General features: G+C 39.8%; 1 protein-coding gene across 3 annotated transcripts; it reads left to right on the top strand.

The window, feature by feature from the left end:
- On the top strand, positions 833–17,253 carry TTC5 (tetratricopeptide repeat domain 5). Of its 3 annotated transcripts, none has more exons than XM_005685417.3 (10): positions 833–924; positions 4,044–4,176; positions 5,083–5,294; positions 5,650–5,800; positions 6,990–7,081; positions 9,142–9,198; positions 9,787–9,933; positions 10,104–10,318; positions 13,658–13,802; positions 16,647–17,253. In XM_005685417.3, the coding sequence occupies exons 1-10, from the start codon at positions 874–876 to the stop codon at positions 16,764–16,766; spliced, it is 1,323 nt and encodes a 440-aa protein (XP_005685474.2). In that variant the 5' UTR covers positions 833–873; the 3' UTR covers positions 16,767–17,253. The 3 variants fall into 3 exon arrangements, with proteins under 3 accessions (XP_005685474.2, XP_013822398.2, XP_005685475.2); XM_013966944.2 differs by lacking the exon at positions 833–924 and adding an exon at positions 2,412–3,766; XM_005685418.3 differs by lacking the exon at positions 833–924 and adding an exon at positions 3,774–3,914.

Here is a 17,692-nt window from a genome sequence, read left to right as displayed (position 1 = left end):
ATTCAACAGTGTACACAATGAGAAGAAAGTTATTTTCCTAGACAGCTCTCAGTCCCCCTATTTCCCTCTTTAGACACAGTCAATTGTTTGTTAAATACCCTTTGGGATATAATTTTCAATATATAAACATTATTAGTGTACTGATACATATGTGTGTGTGCTGTGTCCAACTCTTTGTGACCCCTTGGACTAGCCTATCAGGCTCTTCACACACACATGTGCACACACACACGCTACCCAGGGATCCAGCGCGCATGAACACACACACACTCTACCCAGGGATCCAGTGTGCCCGCAAACAGCACACACACACTGTTAGTGTATTAGTGATGGCTTTCTTAATACCATTCCAAGTGTAGTCAATTTATTTGGATAGTGTTTTAAAAATTATAAAATTCCTCCTATATAGAAAATCACTGTAAAGTTTGGAAAACATTCAGGCAAGTTACCTTACCACTACTACACTTCCTTCAAAATTTTAAGGTTATAACACAGGCACCCACTTTCTTAGTGCTTTTCTCCTAGGGTATTATAATCTTGCTTTAAACAAATAGGAATATACAAAACAATAATACGCAGGTACTTAATCTGAGAATATTTTGTTTGCAGGACTTGGAAAAGACAAATTTATGAATTTGAAAGTGATTGCAGACCGTTTCCTCTGGGCTGTAGGCATTGCAGGCGGATTCTTTACCGTCTGAGCCACCAGGGAAATCCACTTAGCAGTTAAGTTTGGAGCGGCGCGCTTCCTAGAAAACCAGCTCTTTCACTCAGGTGCCATAAGCCTCCAGAGCTCTAGATGTCGCTGTGGCTCTATCTTGGGGACGGGTATGCGTCTCTGTGGTTTTAGGTCGGGGGCGGAGAAGCTGGGAAATGATGGCTGTTGAAGAGGAAGAAGTCAAGGAGGTCTTGCAGAAATTGCAGGTGGGGTCATAGATTAAAATACATATCTGCTTTTGTTACTTGGGAAGAAGTAGAGAGCCCAGTTTATACACTGCCTGCGAATTTCTTGACACATACCCGACGCTACTTGTGTCCCCGTGGTTACTGTAACAACTCCCGAAGGTGCAGCCGCAACGGGCTAGAGGACCCCCTCGGGGCCAAGCGACAGGCGCAGCCAGTTTGTTGGGATCCCGTGGTGCTGACCCGACTGCAGTCAATTTCAGTCCTGTAGGGAAGAGGATTTATTGCTCCTAACTTTATTCCTGTACATTGTTGGGAGGTTGTATTCCCCCCTCCCCCCATTCACCCATAACAAATAGTATACACGTGAGTTTGGCACATCTGCAGGAGCTATTACCTATTGCTTGTAGTTTTGATAAGACCCCTTCTTCAGTACTTTCATGCTTTCAAATTGGCAACAATCACAGCAATGGCTTGCACCGCTTGCATTCTGGTTACTCTCCTTAGAATTTAACAGTTTTGATTTTTTTGTGTACTCCACAATTCCAGTTTGGGGTCTAATGCAGAAGGCTCCAGACTGCACTCAGTCCACAGTTGACTGTGGTAACTGGGACGGTCTTGTACTTGGTAGATAGGAGCTAACTAATTGCTTCACTCTTTTCTTTTAATAATCCAAGATTTTTCTTAAATCTCAGAAACTGAGTTTTTTGTATTCTAAGGCAGCCTGAAACGTAAATGTTAGACTTATGACAGGTTTGTAACTTTCTTAAAGGCTTCTAAGGCAAAAGTTTAAACATTGATGAGATTTCTTTGTTTCTTTAGTAGATTAGGCTAATAACACTTTTTAGAGTGTGTTGACTTGGATGTAATTCTTTTCCCTAGTGTGACTGTCTGAAATCAGAGATTCTCAAATCTAGCACTGTATTTACAAACATTGTGTATGTATGTTTGTATATGTATAGAAAAAACCTGAAAAGGTAAACTAAGCCGTGGTTATCTCTGGGGTTATTGGGATGATCATGAAGAATTTTTTACCCTGCTTATTTTACATGTACCTATTTGAATTTTAACGACATATATATATTGATTTTTGCCAGGACAAAAGTTACTAAAAATGTTCACTGTAGCAAAACAAACCAACAAAGCCAAACAATTTCTTGTATGTTTTCTATTACAAGTAGAAGCAAACAGTAAGACCTTCTCTGCTGCTAAGTCGCTTCAGTCGTGTCCGACTCTGTGCGACCCCATAGACGGCAGCCCACCAGGCTCCTCTGTCCATGGGATTTTCCAGGCAAGAACACTGGAGTGGGGTACCACTGCCTTCTCCAAGACCTTCTCTATAATTCTTAATATTAGCTATTGCTGACTGCATGATGAAAGGAAATGGGTTGTAATATTTGCTGAGAGTTGTCTTTTCCTGCTCTTATTTGTGGTAGATGCCCTAAGCAGCGAGGTAGAGGATACTGGGGTATCTTGGGGGTGGGTGGGGAAGGCGCAAGGATGGAATGGGAGAATGGAGTAGAGAGAGGAAAAGGATGGTGATGTTGCTATTCATGGGAATGGTGGTAAACTTTATTTCATTGTTATAGACATTTTAGGTTAGAAGGAATATATTAAGGATTTTTCTCAAAGTGTATTTTACAGGTCATTTCTATTAAAGTCATGCAGGGTGCTTGTTAAAATGCAGAATTTTGAGTTCTGCTAAAACCACTAACATCAGAATCTCTGTAGGCTGGGTCCTGGAAATAATACAATAAAACTTGAAAAGCACTGTTATAGAAGGAGATAATCTAATTTCATCATTCTGGGTAGAATTTTAATTTCAAATACTGTGAAGAAAAGTAGGAGTGTGATTTAACAGTAGGGTGGAGGAGGAAGGAATTACTTTCGTTTGGGTAGTCAGGGAAAGCCTCTCTGAGAAATTGGTGTTTGAACTGAGACCTAAATAATGAAGAGGAATGAGCCATGCAAAGGTCTGGAAAAGGAACGTCCAGGCAGAGGGAACAGCATGTGTGTAGGCAGGATTGAGAGTGGATTTGAGGACCTGGATGAAAGCCAGTGTGGCTTGAATAGTGTAGGAGAGTGATAAGAAGTGAAGTTTGTGGCAGGATGAATGGTGGGAGGTCAGATCTCACAGTCTTCTAGGTCATAATAAGGAGTTGGATTTTATTCTGTCTGCAGTGGGAAACTATCTGAGTGTGACATGACCTACATTTCTGTAAGACCACTCCAGCTATATGAGGAGAATGGGAAAGAGTAGAAGCAGAGCGACCAGTTAAGAAGCTGTTGAAATAGTTCAGGCAAGTAACGATGCTGATTTAGTTGAGGGTCCTTATAGTGACATGGAGACTGGTGGATGGATTTGGGATGTGATGCAGAGGTAGTTGGTAAGACTTGGTGGGATTGGATTATACCTTTCTACTGCTGTTTTGTTTTAGGAAAGAATAGATAATGGAAAAGCTTTGACTGATGTCCCAGGAAGACTCAAACAGAGATATTTAAAGAGGAAGGAGAACATTTACTTGGAAAGAGTGCAGGCGAGCCAAAGGATGACTTGATAAAAACTAAACAAACAAAAACCACAAATATCTAAAGAAACAAAACTGCAAAAATACAAAACTTATCAAGCTTAAATTGGCCTGTTTGTTGTAGAGAATGGCTCTCACATTTGTCATACTCACAAATGTCACATTTTCAGATATCGGCATAGGAAATATCAGGGGTAAGGGATTTTTATTGTTAGGAAGTCCAGTTTTAAGGGTAAATTTCAAAATTTTATACTTAGGGACCAGTACTAGATAGGATGATCTTATTAACTTTGTTTTATCTCAAGGTGCAAAGCATTTCCTCTCTCCTGACTGAGGTATGTGAAGTGCTTAATCATGCTGGAAGCTCTGCTGGGTCTAAGAGGAGAGACTGTCATCATGGTACAGATTGACTTGGGACAGTGTGAGAGTGGGCTGAACAACTTTCCTTCCCTGTCTGCAACCTGCCTCTTGTGTCATTCCTAGGTGAGGTAGAGGATCAGCATTTCTAGGCCAAAAGTTGGTATGGCTAGCCAGTCTCAAAGTTTACTTGTCTGGTATCCTCTCCACTTAATGGAGACCATTCTTATAATGGTCTCATTCTTATCTTCCTAGGAACTGGTGGATCAGCTGTATTCATTTCGCGAGTGCTATTTCGAGACACATAGTGTTGAGCATGCTGGGAGGAAGCAACAAGATGTGCGGGAAGAGATGGAGAAGACCCTGCAGCAGATGGAGGAAGTAGTGGGTATGAGTCCCAAAAGAACACACAACCCGCTGTTCTTGAAATGTGATGGAGCTTTGCTCTCTCTGTAGACTCTTTGGTATTCTGTTTGTGGCTGCTACAAGTTAGTACAACAGAATGTTTCTTCTCAGGGTGCCTGTGCAGGATGGCAGCCTTTCCGTTCCCCAAACTCCATTTCCAAATGCTGTGAAATGAAAAAGAGCATACTTATTGCTTGATTACTGTTGCAGTAATCTTCTTAACTGACCTTTCTGTCACTTAATTTCTTTTACTTTCAAATCTACTGAAATAATGACCGTGGCCATAATCTTTCTAAATAATTGCTTCATGAATTTAATCTCATCTCTTGTCTGCCTCTTTGCTCAAGTATCTTCAAAGATTCCTACTCTTGACTGGTTGAGGTCTAAACCAGCCCTTTGTTATTCAAGTCTTCATTGTCTGATTTTTTCCCTCTACCCTTATCTCTGACTACCTACTTACAGAGGAGCCTTTTGTTTCATTCAGGTTGAACCATCCATCCTCCCATGAACATGCCACATGTATTTCTCCTTTCTGCTACTTTGTCTTTGTTTACATCATTTTTCTCCCTGGAGTGTCTTGTCTTTTCTCCCTTTCACTTTGTAAAGTCCATTCATTGGGTGTATGCGGTATGCTCTTTCTCATTGTGTTTTAATTTTCCATGGATAGACATTGTCCTCTCCACTAGATTATAAGCCCCTCAAAGGTAGAGATAATGCTTTCTTTGTTACCTTGTTTTCTAACATAATAGGTTTTCAATAAATTGTTTGTTCATGAAGATTTTCCTTAATTATTTGATTGCTAGAACTTGCATAGCATGATTCCTTGAAAGTACCCTGGTCTCACCTGTAAAACTGTCTGGGTTTCCTTTATCTTTTCCCCTCCTCCTAGGTTCTGTCCAGGGCAATGCCCAGGTTCTGATGCTGACCGGTAAAGCACTGAATGTGACTCCTAACTATAGCCCCAAGGCTGAGGAGCTTCTGTCAAAGGCTGTGAAGCTGGAGCCTAAGCTGGTAGAAGCCTGGAACCAGCTGGGTGAGGTGTACTGGAAGAAAGGGGATGTTGCAGCTGCCCACACCTGCTTCTCAGGAGCCCTCACCCATGTGAGCTGCCCACTGTGCCCCCAGAAAACACAGATGGGGAGGATGGGATTTCTCTGGTTTTGTGAGTTTCCCTAGGCCATGAATACCAGAGTAGAACTGCATGGGAACTAAGAGAACAGAATCAGAAGAGGGGAGAAAGGATAGGGGAGCAGAGGTGGATGAGGAAGAAGATGATGGGACCAGGTTCAGAGGTAGATGAGAAGTGAAAAGTAACCAAGTTGATCCTTGTAGATGGGAGTCTTAGATACAGATGGCAGTAAGAGTTAAGATAAAAAATTAGAAGCCTGAAATAAAATAGATCTGGAAAGGAGAAAGAGAACCATGAAGGTTAAGTATGTGGTTTCTCCATTTGTAGTGCAAGAACAAAGTCTCCCTTCAAAACCTGTCAATGGTGCTTCGCCAGCTGCGGACTGACTCCGGAGATGAACATTCTCGCCATGTCATGGACAGTGTCCGACAGGCTAAGTTGGCTGTGCAGATGGACATCCTTGATGGCCGCTCCTGGTGTGAGTGCTTTCAAAAGATCTCCAGCAGGTTTCTAGAGCAGTGGTTCTCAACCGTGGCTGCACACCAGGATCATCTGGAGCCCATCTGTTGAGTCTGACTCTTAAGTGTGAAGCCAGGGCATCTTTGCTTTGAAGGAGCCCAAAAGGTATTTTGATGAACCACTATTCTAGTACCTCTTGGACCTTTTCATTGAAGAGAGGAGGCTTATGTTTCCCTATAAGCAAAGTGGGGCTTTTGTGCAGTCTCCTGTTGTTTCCTTTGGGTTCATGTTTGCCTCTTTATCCCAGAGGAATTTTGGGTATACCCTGAGTATAGTGTCATTACTGGTTTGTTTCAGATGTGGGGCCTTTCATACAGACTTTTGAGGGTGATCAAAATAGTTATACTTAGCACTTGGGCTCTGAGATGGTCCATCACTGTGTTTCTCAGTTTTTTCTCTGCCCTTCCACCCCCACTTAGGAGGCACAGGATGGCTAGAGTTGGTTGGAGTTGGATATTTCCCCTCCTTAGGTCAGTTACCTTCTGATAATACCTTAGCAGGTTAGGCTCTGGTTAACTAGTTTCTCCTGGGGGTACTTGTTAAGAATGGAGTGTTCAGGAGTTCCCTGGTGGCCTAGTGGTTAGGATCCCAGGCTTTTACTGCTGTAGCCCAGGTTCAGTCCCTCGTTGGGGAACTGAGAGCCCTCAAGCCACGCAGTGTGGCCAAAAAAACCCACGCAAACAACAACAAGAATGGCGTGCTTTGGCATATTTCAAAAAAGTTTCTTTGTCCCCTCCCTTTGCTAGAAGTACAAGGGTATTCTTCGATATTTGCTATGGGAATCTGGTTGAGCTCTTGGAGGTAAATCTTACAATATTGTTGGAGGTCCCCTATGACTGGTACCCTTGGAGTTTTTAACTCCCAGGTTTGTCCACAGTGAGGCTCCAGAATTCATCAATTTCAGTTTAGGTTTTCCTAGCCCAGCACTGTTGCTGTGGTAGCTCCTGAGTTTCTGCTAAGTGATAACTCCCTATATTCAGCTCTGTCTGTGTAATTTTGGAGCAGTGGTTTACCCCTATTGTCCCCTTTATTATGCATCCAAGAGGAGTTGTGGATTTTTTAGTCTGTTCAGCTTTTTACTTGTTAGGATAAAGTGGTGGCTTTAAGCTTCTTACATGCAGAACCAGAAATCTGTGTTTCTCTTTCAGATATTCTGGGGAATGCCTACCTTTCTCTTTACTTCAATACTGGCCAGAACCCTAAGATCTCCCAGCAAGCCCTCAGTGCTTATGCCCAAGCAGTAAGTATTTATGGTCACCCAGGCTGGATATGTAGAGGCAGCAACAGAAGCAAAAATGTTGTTCAGTCTTCTTTGTGATGTTTTAGCAAGCAGTGTGGGGAGTGTTTGCTGGCATCTGATGGGTGTGGTTTTATGAAGCAAGTCCTGCAGAGGTGAGGTATTTCTTTCTATAACTTGAGTATTAGCAGTTGCTTGCAGTGTGCGCCTCAGTGCGAGGTAGCTATTTGAGCTGTCTAGAGTTCTTATATAGGCTTGTGTAACCAAATCACAGAGCCCATCCCAATATGTTCATCTTTTTAATGGGGAAAAAAGTATATGTTAAAAATAATGTTTATTAATATATATATACACATTTTTTTAAAAAATTAAAACTCTGCTACTTAAGTATAAATTAAGCAGTATCCCCAGATTAATCATTAAATAGTATGAATCTGGATTTCCCACAGGCTAAAATAGAAAATAGCATGTAGTCCATTCTACATTATATCCGAGGGATCAATTCACTGGAGCTTATGCTTTGCTTTAGGTTTTCAGGCTGTTTATATTAATATCCACTTGTAGGGGGGTTTCCTTCAGGCTTTGAGTCCATGACTGCTCATTGTTAACAAAGTTTACATTGGCCTCCTGAGTACTTTTTATTTAGACTTCTTATTCACCTTCTTTTGTTTTCTCTTGACATAGAGACTCACTTTTCAATTTATTTTGCTCTGAGTGGCAGAATAAGGAATATAGCTACCTTATATTCATGTTTGCAGTTTAGGGACTGTTCCTTTTTCTTTTCTTTTTTTACCATCCCACAGAAACTTTATTTTTCACAAAACTGAATTCTGAAACATAGATAACCATTTTTAATAAGCACAGTCAAATTTTTAATCACAGAATGTCTCCAAGAATTATTGCTTTAAAATATACAACCAATTTTTGTATTTCAAACATATCTTAACTCAAATAAGTTAGTTTCTTAAAAAGTACATTTCTCATACTGTTTGTTTGGCTTTACCCTGGTATACTCTGGTGCAGCCATACCCCGAAGCTGTGGGGACAGATGTGTATACCAGGCTCTTTCTCTTGCCTCTGTACTGATGACTGCAGCTCACCTGGTAGGACTCACACTCACGACAGAGGAACATGCAGTAATAAGATGGCTTTTTAAAAAATGACAGAGACGACTTCCTCACACACTGTGCTTCTCACTGTAGCCTTAACAGTGGCATTTAACTCAACCCAACCTGTGTAGTCAGCAGGTTTGGTTTTTATTCAGTCAGGGAACTTTTTAGGGAGAAGTATTTTGTTTTACTCTGATTTCTTAATCTGGTAACTGCTTACATTTTTAGGTATAATATGATGTACTCGTTTAAAATTTTATATTTGGCTTCTGCTAAATAATTGCTTTTAACTCTTAATTTCTTCATCAGACCTGCATTTTTAAACATATTTCAACCAGTCATTTAAATAATTTTAATTCATGTTGTTTGTGCTTTTGCAGTGTGCCAGGCAGTGAATAGAATTAAAAAATAAAGTGATCATAGCCACCAAGATAGCTGCAGATATGTTTGTCTATACGGTTGTATGGTTCCTGGCCAGCTATTTAAATTAGTGAATCAGAATTGGCTCTCTCTGTGTGTTTTAAGGGGGCTTAGATGTAGTAACATGATTCCGTTTGTGTCTGAAGCTGGACTCATGGGCAGAGGAAATGTGTTAAATCAGCATCACTTGTTTTCTAGATTTTCTTCATTTATATTAGCATCTCATTAATTAAAATTTTTTTTATCAGATATTAGTCACATATTACTTCAATCTTTATACTATTACTTGGGTAAATTATAATCATATTTCAAAGTTCCATGTACATACAAAGCCCTTACATCCTTGAGGTTTCTGGGACTGTGTAATATGTTCCATACAAGCATTTACTGTATAATAGTGTGGGTATAGGAAACAATTTGACAAGCAAAAACTTAAATTTTTCCAAGGAGACGGACAAGGTTTAGGACATGTTGTATATGGCCATCCTTAAGACTGAGACAAGAGCCACTGATGGTCTTCTTATTCCACTATAGGAGAAGGTTGACAGGACAGCTTCCAGCAATCCTGATCTTCATCTGAACAGGGCAACGGTAAAAACAAAAAGAAATTATCATTTATATTGGGGAGTGGTCATCGGAAAGTCAAATACATAAGCTATCTAGGTCTTAGCCTGTGAGGATAACAGTACTCACAGGGACAAAGTTAGGTACTAACTGCTAGAGGAAAGCTAAATTATTTCTGGGAAAAGCTTGCTTAGTTTGACTAAAGTATCCAAAGGGAAAGGAAAGGGGGCTGAGTTGGTGGGAGGGTGAATAGAGGATGGGGGGCACAGTTTATAAGACTTTCCTAAAATCTTCATTATAAACATAAAAATGGAATCACCCAATATATGCAGCTTAACTGTTTTAGAGTTTGGAAGTTAGCTTCTTTGAAATGATTTCACCTTTGAGGTTGTGATCACCTTGGCCAGGAAAAAGGATATAAGGTATTACCAGCTCTTCATGCAGTTCATTTGTAGAACAGGAAAAAAACTGGGAATGTTTGTAGAGTAGGAAGACAATTGGGAATAGGAAAACAGTTTATTTCTCAAGATTCCTAGCCCACTGTGCTAGCCCACTTCTGCATAGTTTGTGTTAAACATACTTTAATTGGGAGGGTTTTTGTTACTTCTTGTGCAGTTACATAAATATGAGGAGAATTATGGTGAGGCTCTGGAGGGCTTCTCTCGGGCTGCAGCACTGGACCCTGCCTGGCCAGAGCCCCGGCAACGAGAGCAACAGCTCCTGGATTTCCTGACTAGATTAACCAGCCTCCTTGAGAGCAAGGTAAAGATGTCTGAAGACAGAATCCTGCTATTTTATTCTGCTGTACGTCAGTAAAATAGTAGGCCTTGGTAGTAGTGACCCTACAGAAGTGGGTAGGTGGTGGGGAGGACTAGACTCTCAAGGAGAGTGATTGGTTTCCAGCTTCTTACCTGTTTCCTTTTTCTTTGCAGGGAAAGGTGAAGGCCAAAAAGTTACAGAGCATGCTGGGAAACTTGCGCCCAGCCCACCTGGGCCCTTGTGGTGATGGGCGCTATCAGTCAGCCTCGGGGCAGAAGGTGACTCTGGAGCGCAAGCCCCTGAGTGCTCTGCACCCTGGTGTAAATAGTGGAGCTGTGGTCCTGGGAAAGGTGGTGTTCAGCCTCACCACGGAGGAGAAAGTCCCTTTGTGAGTTTCTCTCACCTTTTCTCTTTTTCATCCTTTTAAACTAGTTGCTCTCATTTGCTGGCCTTTCTCTGAAACTTGAAGATAATTGTTAGTGGTCAGAGATCAGTGAGTTCTCTTTCCCTCCTGTGACTGTCCCAAGAGACACTGTATTGTCTAAGTCATGTCTGACAGTCTCTCTGTAGATTCTGTTACCACCCAGTTTTTCCCTGAGTTTGGTGTTCTGTCGACTCTTACATCTGAAGCTGAAATTTGACAGCTACATTTTTTTTATAAGATAGGAAGTATTTTTATAAGATGGAAACCTTAAAATTCTCCTACCTCTTTGTGTTTTCATGATCACGGAAGTAAAAGGAGAAAGAATTCTAAATCCTGTTTGGACTTAGGTATGCCTAAGCAGTTCTGGGAGGTGAGCTTTGAGTTTGAATTTAAGGCCTGTTGGAGAGATTCTCTCAGATGTTATTCAACAAATATTCATTGAGCATCTGCTATATGTGTTGTAGGGAGTTAAAAAAAAATGTAACACACCCGAGTGAACGGTTCTAATAGTTGAGCAGAGGAAATGAGTTAATAATATTCATTTATAAAATTCTAACTTTTGAAAAATGAGGGTTCAGTCAGTGCCATCATTCCTTGGTCCTTTGCTCACTTCCCAATCCCTCACTGACTAGTTTCCTTTTTCTGTTGAAACTTTTTTGTTTCTGGGATCACCAGTAGCTTCTACTACATGGCTCCACAGCATTCTGACTTCTCTGTCACTATTGCCTTTCAAATTCCTTCTGCTTCATTCAAACTAAAATATAGCTCCTACTATGTACCTGATTTTCCTCCATGGCTTTTTCGTGGTGTATGTATTTGAAGAATTGAAGAACAGGAAGACAGTTGAGAAAAGTTCAGTTACTAGAGCAGATCTTAGAGTTAAGAGGAATGAGGAAGTATAAACAAAGATAGGTTTAGGGGCTCCGGAACACATATTTTGCTACTCTTTGGTTTCTCTTTTTCTGCCTAATTTCTAAATGTTAAGTTCGAGGTAGACTCTGTTTTCGTTTCTTTTCTTTCTCTGCTGCTGCTGCTGCTAAGTCGCTTCAGTCGTGTCCAACTCTGTGTGACCCCATAGACAGCAGCCCACCAGGCGCCCCCGTCCCTGAGATTATCCAGGCAAGAACACTGGAGTTGGGTTGCCATTTCCTTCTCCAATTCATGAAAGTGAAAAGTGAAAGTGAAGTCGCTCAGTTGTGTCCAGCTCTCAGCGACGCCATGGACTGCAGCCCCCCAGGCTCCTCCGTCCATGGGATTTTCCAGGCAGGAGTACTGGGGTGGGGTGCCATTGCCTTCTCTGTTCCTTTCTCTACCAGGATGGCAAATAAGTGCCAACTTTGATCACTTGGCAGTGGCTGCATGACTTACTGGTTAGAAGGATTCTGAGGCTTTTTCACCAGGAGAGGATGCTGTGCTTGATTGCAGTGTTTGCTGTGAATTCGAGTGTGCCAAGTGAGCATGAGCACTGATTCCTCACCATCTCATTTGTAGGTCATCTCATTTGGTGATGTCATATAAACCCAAGGCTTTGGCTGCCTCCTGTATGCTCACAGGTCTAGCTCCAGCCCAAGCCTCAATTCCAAGTTTTGAATTCCTGTATTCAGCTGCCTCTGGGCTTTGATAAAATCTCTAACTCATTATGTTCAAAATTACTAATGTCATCTTTCTCTTGTCAGTTTCCTTCACCTCCCTGAATTCTTTGTCAATCAATGGTATCAGCTATAGTCAGTCACTTAAGACTTCTAAGTTCTAATTTCTCCATTCTCTTGCCTTGAAGCATTCACCAAGATCAATAGATATATCTTTTAGTCCCTACTTCTTTGTGTCTACTAATTTAATTCAGCCTCAGCACTTCTCCAGACAAGCCTCCTTATTCCCTGTTTTTCCTCCAGTGTTCCACAGTGTGAAGAAATATGCCCCAGATATAGATTTGACCATTGCTATTTCGTATTTAAAATGTCTTACTGGTATTGTGTAACTTTTGGGATGAAGTTTTAACTCCTTAGTTTAATACACAAAGCCCTGTATGATTTTTCCCCTGTCTACTGTCTTCTGTCATTTTTCCTCTTGTACATTTTATTCCAACCTTAGGATTATTTTGTAGGTTTTAGAACAGCTATTTTCATGCCTCTGTGTCTTTACACACAATTATTGTACCTGGATAATCTTTTTGCTGCTTCTTGATATAGATTGCATTTTTTCCTCCAACATTGTATTATAAAATTTTTCAAACATACAGCAAAATTGAAAGAATTTTACAGTGAAATTTGTGTACTTATATATTCTACTATTCATATTTTATTATACTTAGTTTATCACATCTGTCTATTCCCTTATTCATCTGTTGATCTCTTATTTTTGGTGCATTTCAAAGTAATTGCAGACATTAGTATGTATTCAGCATGTAATCATTAACTAGAGTTCAGTATTTGTTCATAGTTTTCTTCTTTTTTATGTAAAATTTACATACAATGAAATGTGAAAATCTTAGTGGACAAATGGATATTCTCATATAACCCAGATGCCTTTAGAGAACAGTACCACCACCTCAGGAAGTTTTCTCATGTTCCTTTCTTGTCAAGCCCTATTCCCTTCCCTGCAGAGGTTTTTTAAATTTCCACTGAGGATTAATTTTCCTGTTTTAACCCAAGTAGTTTTTCATTCCTTAAGATTCAGTTTGCGGGTCTTGTCTAAATGGCTGCCTTCCTGGCTTTCCATTGATTTAGATATTTCTCTGGGCCTCCACAGCCCAACCTTTGGCTTCACTGAATTCAGCACAAGGAAAGAGCTAGTCTGGAACCTTTTGCAGTTGTATTGTAAGTGATGGTTTAATTGTCTGACATCCACTAAACTAATAAAGTCAGTCATAGCTGGATTGATGTCTCACTGCACAGTGGCTGACACCTGATAGGTATTCAGTGAAAGTTTGTGGAATTAAGTAAATTGGCAGTGATGGTTAGAGAGTTTGATATTGTGATAGTTAAACTGGTAGAGCAGGAATACTGTTCTGCTGTAACATTTTGAGCTAATTCATTATTAATATTTGTTGAAGGCTTCAGTGTGCATGTTTCCCAGGTTCTTGGGAAAGTGAGAGATTGATGAGTCTTAGGGATGTTTTTTAAAGATACATATCTAAGACAAATGAGCCCTCAGGTGTACATAGTGAATGATGGTACCTGCCATGGGATTTCTAAGGAAGTAACTATGAAAGCATTTGTTTATTTTGCTGGTATTATTAAAATCACTGTTTCTGCTTTTCTTTGCTGCTCACTTTTTTTTCCCCCATCCCTCTTAACCTGGCAGTACATTTGGCCTGGTAGATTCAGATGGACCTTGCTATGCAGTTATGGTGTATAATATGGTGCAGAGCTGGGGAGTGCTCATTGGGGACTCTGTAGCCATCCCTGAGCCTAACCTTCGTCTTCACCGAATTCAGCACAAGGGAAAGGTGAGTGATGGCTAGGATTCTTTCTCAGCTCATAGGCTCTCAAAGTGGGACCAAGTTTACCTCTTATAAAAAATATATATGTTCAGTTCAGTTCAGTTGCTCAGTTATGTCCAACTCTTTGTGATCCCATGAATTGCAGCACGCCAGGCCTCCCTGTCCATCACCAACTCCCGGAGTATATATGTAAGGTAATGCATATATATGTGTGTATGTGTTGTATGATATCCTATATCTACACACATATATATAATTATTTTTTACTAAAAGCTAGATGATGATTATTATTATTTTGGTTTTTCTTTACTAAAAACTACTGGTAAACAAAGAGAATTTAAAAAATGGACTGAACAGAGCAAAGAAAAATACATGTGATATCACATGTGGAATCTAAGAAAACTGAACTTGTGAAAACAGTAGATGGTGGAATTGGGGAGGTTTTGTTTAAGGATACAAACTTGCAACCAGTAGATAAATAAGTCCTGGAGGCCTAATGCACAGCATAGTGATTATAGACAACAATATGGAATTATAAACTTCAAAGTTACCAAGAGACTAGATCTTAATTGTTCCCACCATAAAAAAGAAATGGTAATTATGTGATGTAATAGAAGTGTTAGCTAATACAGTGGTGGTAATCACATTGAAATATATCAATATATCAAATAAACACATTGTATTATATACCTTCAACTTACATAATGTTATATGCCAATTATTTCAATAAAAATAAAATTCTAAAAATAGACTGAAATATTCTCATTCACATGTTATTGCTGTTAACAGTTTGAAATGTAAACCTGTAGTCTCTTCTTTTCAGAAAAATATATACACATTTGTATGTATATTTTAAATTATGAGTGGAATATTATATGCAGATGTTTGTGAACATTTCCTTTGGCTTTCCATATTCTACAACTTTGTTTTGAGTTAAGACCGAGGAGCTGATGATGATGAGGATAGTAAAAATTTATTGAACACTTAACTGACTCTAGACGCTGTATTTAGAGTTTTACTGCCGGCACTGGCTCGTTTAATCCTCATAAAACTCTAAAGAGCAGGTGTTTAACCACTTTTTCAAACCATTTAGATCTAGGGTCAGCAAATTATGGCTGACTGACCAAATCTGGCTCGTTGCCTATTTCTATATGACTTGTGAGCCCAAAATGGTTTCTATATGTTTAAATAAAAACAATGGAAAGACTAATAATTTATGGTATGTGAAAATTACAGGAAATTAAAATTTCAGTGTTTGTAATTAAATTCTTTTGAAACAAAGTATGCTCATTTGTTTACTATTATCTGTGGCTACTTTGGGGGTTTCCCAAGTGGCTCAGTGGTAAAGAACCTGCTTGCCAATGCAGGAGGTGGAGGAGTTTCAGTTTGATCCCTGAGTTTGGAAGATTCCCTTGAGGAGGGCATGGCAACCCACTCCAGTATTCTTGCTAGGGAAATCCCATGGACAGAGGAGCCTGGCGGGCTCCAGTCCGAGGGGTCACAGAGTCAGACACGACTGAGCATCCATGTGGCTGCTTTTACACTATAGTGTCAGTGTTGAACGGTTTGGGACAGAGACCATATGACCCACAAAGCCTAAAATATTTACTGTTTGACTTTTTACAAAAAAAATTGCTGATCCCAGATCTAGATTATTTACAATTTTTCTTTATTCTGAAAGTACCGTAGTAAATATTTTTATCTGCCCATATCCATGATTATTACTTAAGTTTAATTAATTGACTAAAGAAATAAAGTGAGTTTCTAAGGTAAAATCTTAGTTTCTAAGCTTATGCAGTCTATGGCTTTTGATATATACTGCCAAATTAGTTTTTGGAAGGTTCTACCAGTTAATAACCAACAGTGAATGTAGTTGTATTTCTTTGCAATTCTGTGTAGAAATCTTTGAACTATTTGCTGATTTTTCATGAAAAGGATAGCATCAGTGTTCTTTGGCTTTGGTTTCTTGATTATTGGTGAGGTTGAAAATTATATCATGTTTATTGACTATAATCCTTTATAATTGTTTTTTTGGGGGTCACTTACTCATGTTCCTGTTAGGATGTTTCAAAAAATTGCTTTATGAGAATGTCTTTACTTTGACTTAAAAAGAACCTCCTTTACACTCCAAGTGGAACAGTATATTTTGGATAAAGATCTTTTAGCAACATGTTTTACAACTTAAAGTACATTTGAACTGATAAAGTGAGCTGATATTTTCTGTTATTAGGAGAATGTTTAAAACCTACCTTCTGTTAATTCCTCCCTGTATAAAAGGAGAAGTCAATCTATATTTGGCAGATTAATTTATAGCCTAACAAACACTTGATCTAAGAGTTCCTCAGACTTTCCATTGGCTCTGGATTGCCCACTGTGTGTATTTAGTTATAATTGTTGATAAACATTGTGGGAAGGGCAGATTTTGTAGAGCCAGTGGGACTCTTTTTGTTGGGCATTGCCAGGATCCTGTCCTTTTTGAATTAGAGAATTGTCCCTTTTTTTTTTTAAAAATTTTTATTGGCGTACAGTTGATTTACAATGTTGTGTTAGTTTTGGGTGTACAGCAAAGTGTTATCAGTTATATATGTACATATATCCAGTTGTCCCTTTCTTGTAATAACAGTACTGGCAATCTACCTGCCCCAGATATTCCTTTTGAAGATTGAAAACTTTGGGAAAATTGCATTCCTTATGTAAGCTCAGGTTTGTTTAATGTGAGATGGAGGTAAGGGGTTTATCTACTGAAGAAGGTAGAAAGGAGGGAAAGAAAGTCAATATGGTATATCCCTGTGCAGGAGTTTCTTCCATCCTAGGATCTGTAATTAGTCTCTGTATATCTGTCTTTTCCAGGACTATTCCTTTTCCAGTGTTCGTGTGGAGACGCCCCTCCTGCTGGTGGTGAATGGGAAGCCTCAGGGCTCCAGCAGCCAGGCTGCTGCCACGGTGGCATCGAGGCCACAATGTGAATGACCCTCCTTGGATTGCATGCTGAAGAGAGAGTGGAGGCAAGGAGATAAGCTCAAGGGCACTTGGCAGCTCCATCAGCCACTTCTAGTAATGCAACTGGAATTGGGAGGATGTTTTAGATTACAGCTTTCCTTCCTCTGCCCTGTAAGACGCTTGTGTCTTGTATTATGTTTCAGCTCTCTCTGGGGCCACACATGTTTGTGGTCTATCTCTTCTGCCTCTTTGCTTGCTCTTCTATGTTTTGGCAAAGAGTGTGGAATTGGTAGAAGGGTTGGGACCTTGCCATGGGATAGAGTCCCCAAGGTTCCCCTTCTTGCCTCCTTCCTGAGCCTCATGTGTATATATCATTTCAGTATTTATTGGTAAGGGAGGGGGCTTAATTTTTTAATGACTTAGTTTTTAAGCAATTTTTATTTTATTTTTATTTTAAAATTTAGATTCTTCCCCTTCTTTGGGGCTGGAACAGAATTAAAATTGTTTGGAAGAAAAATACTGTGTAGTTTGGCTTGTTTGATTCTCTCCAGGCTTGAATTCTTGGTTTTAGGATCACTTCAATCCATTGGCGCAGTACCCCTCCCCCACTTTTTTCTTTATTCAAAATAGTTTATTTTTCTTAATCTGGCAATAAGCAGCTCGGGGCAGGAATGGCAGTTCCATGAAGTCATTGTGAACCAACTTTCTTCCATTTCCCTATTACGTCATCCTCGGGAGGGGTCCTTATCATGTCCAACAGGACAGCAGTACTGTTCTAACAGTGTTATTAGGCTGAAAGACAAGACAGAGTTAGATATTCAGTTCCTTTAGGTTCTAGTGAAATATTTTACAATAGTTTTGTTTAATATCCTTGTGGGAATAGGGAAATATGTGGGAGGATTATTAACCAGCTGAATGGTTACATCCAGAGAGTCCATTAATGGATACAGATTAAT

The sequence above is a fragment of the Capra hircus genome, chromosome 10, assembly GCF_001704415.2.
Source record: "Capra hircus breed San Clemente chromosome 10, ASM170441v1, whole genome shotgun sequence".
Classification (NCBI taxonomy): Eukaryota; Metazoa; Chordata; class Mammalia; order Artiodactyla; family Bovidae; genus Capra; species Capra hircus.
This window is presented reverse-complemented; position numbering and strand designations above follow the sequence as displayed.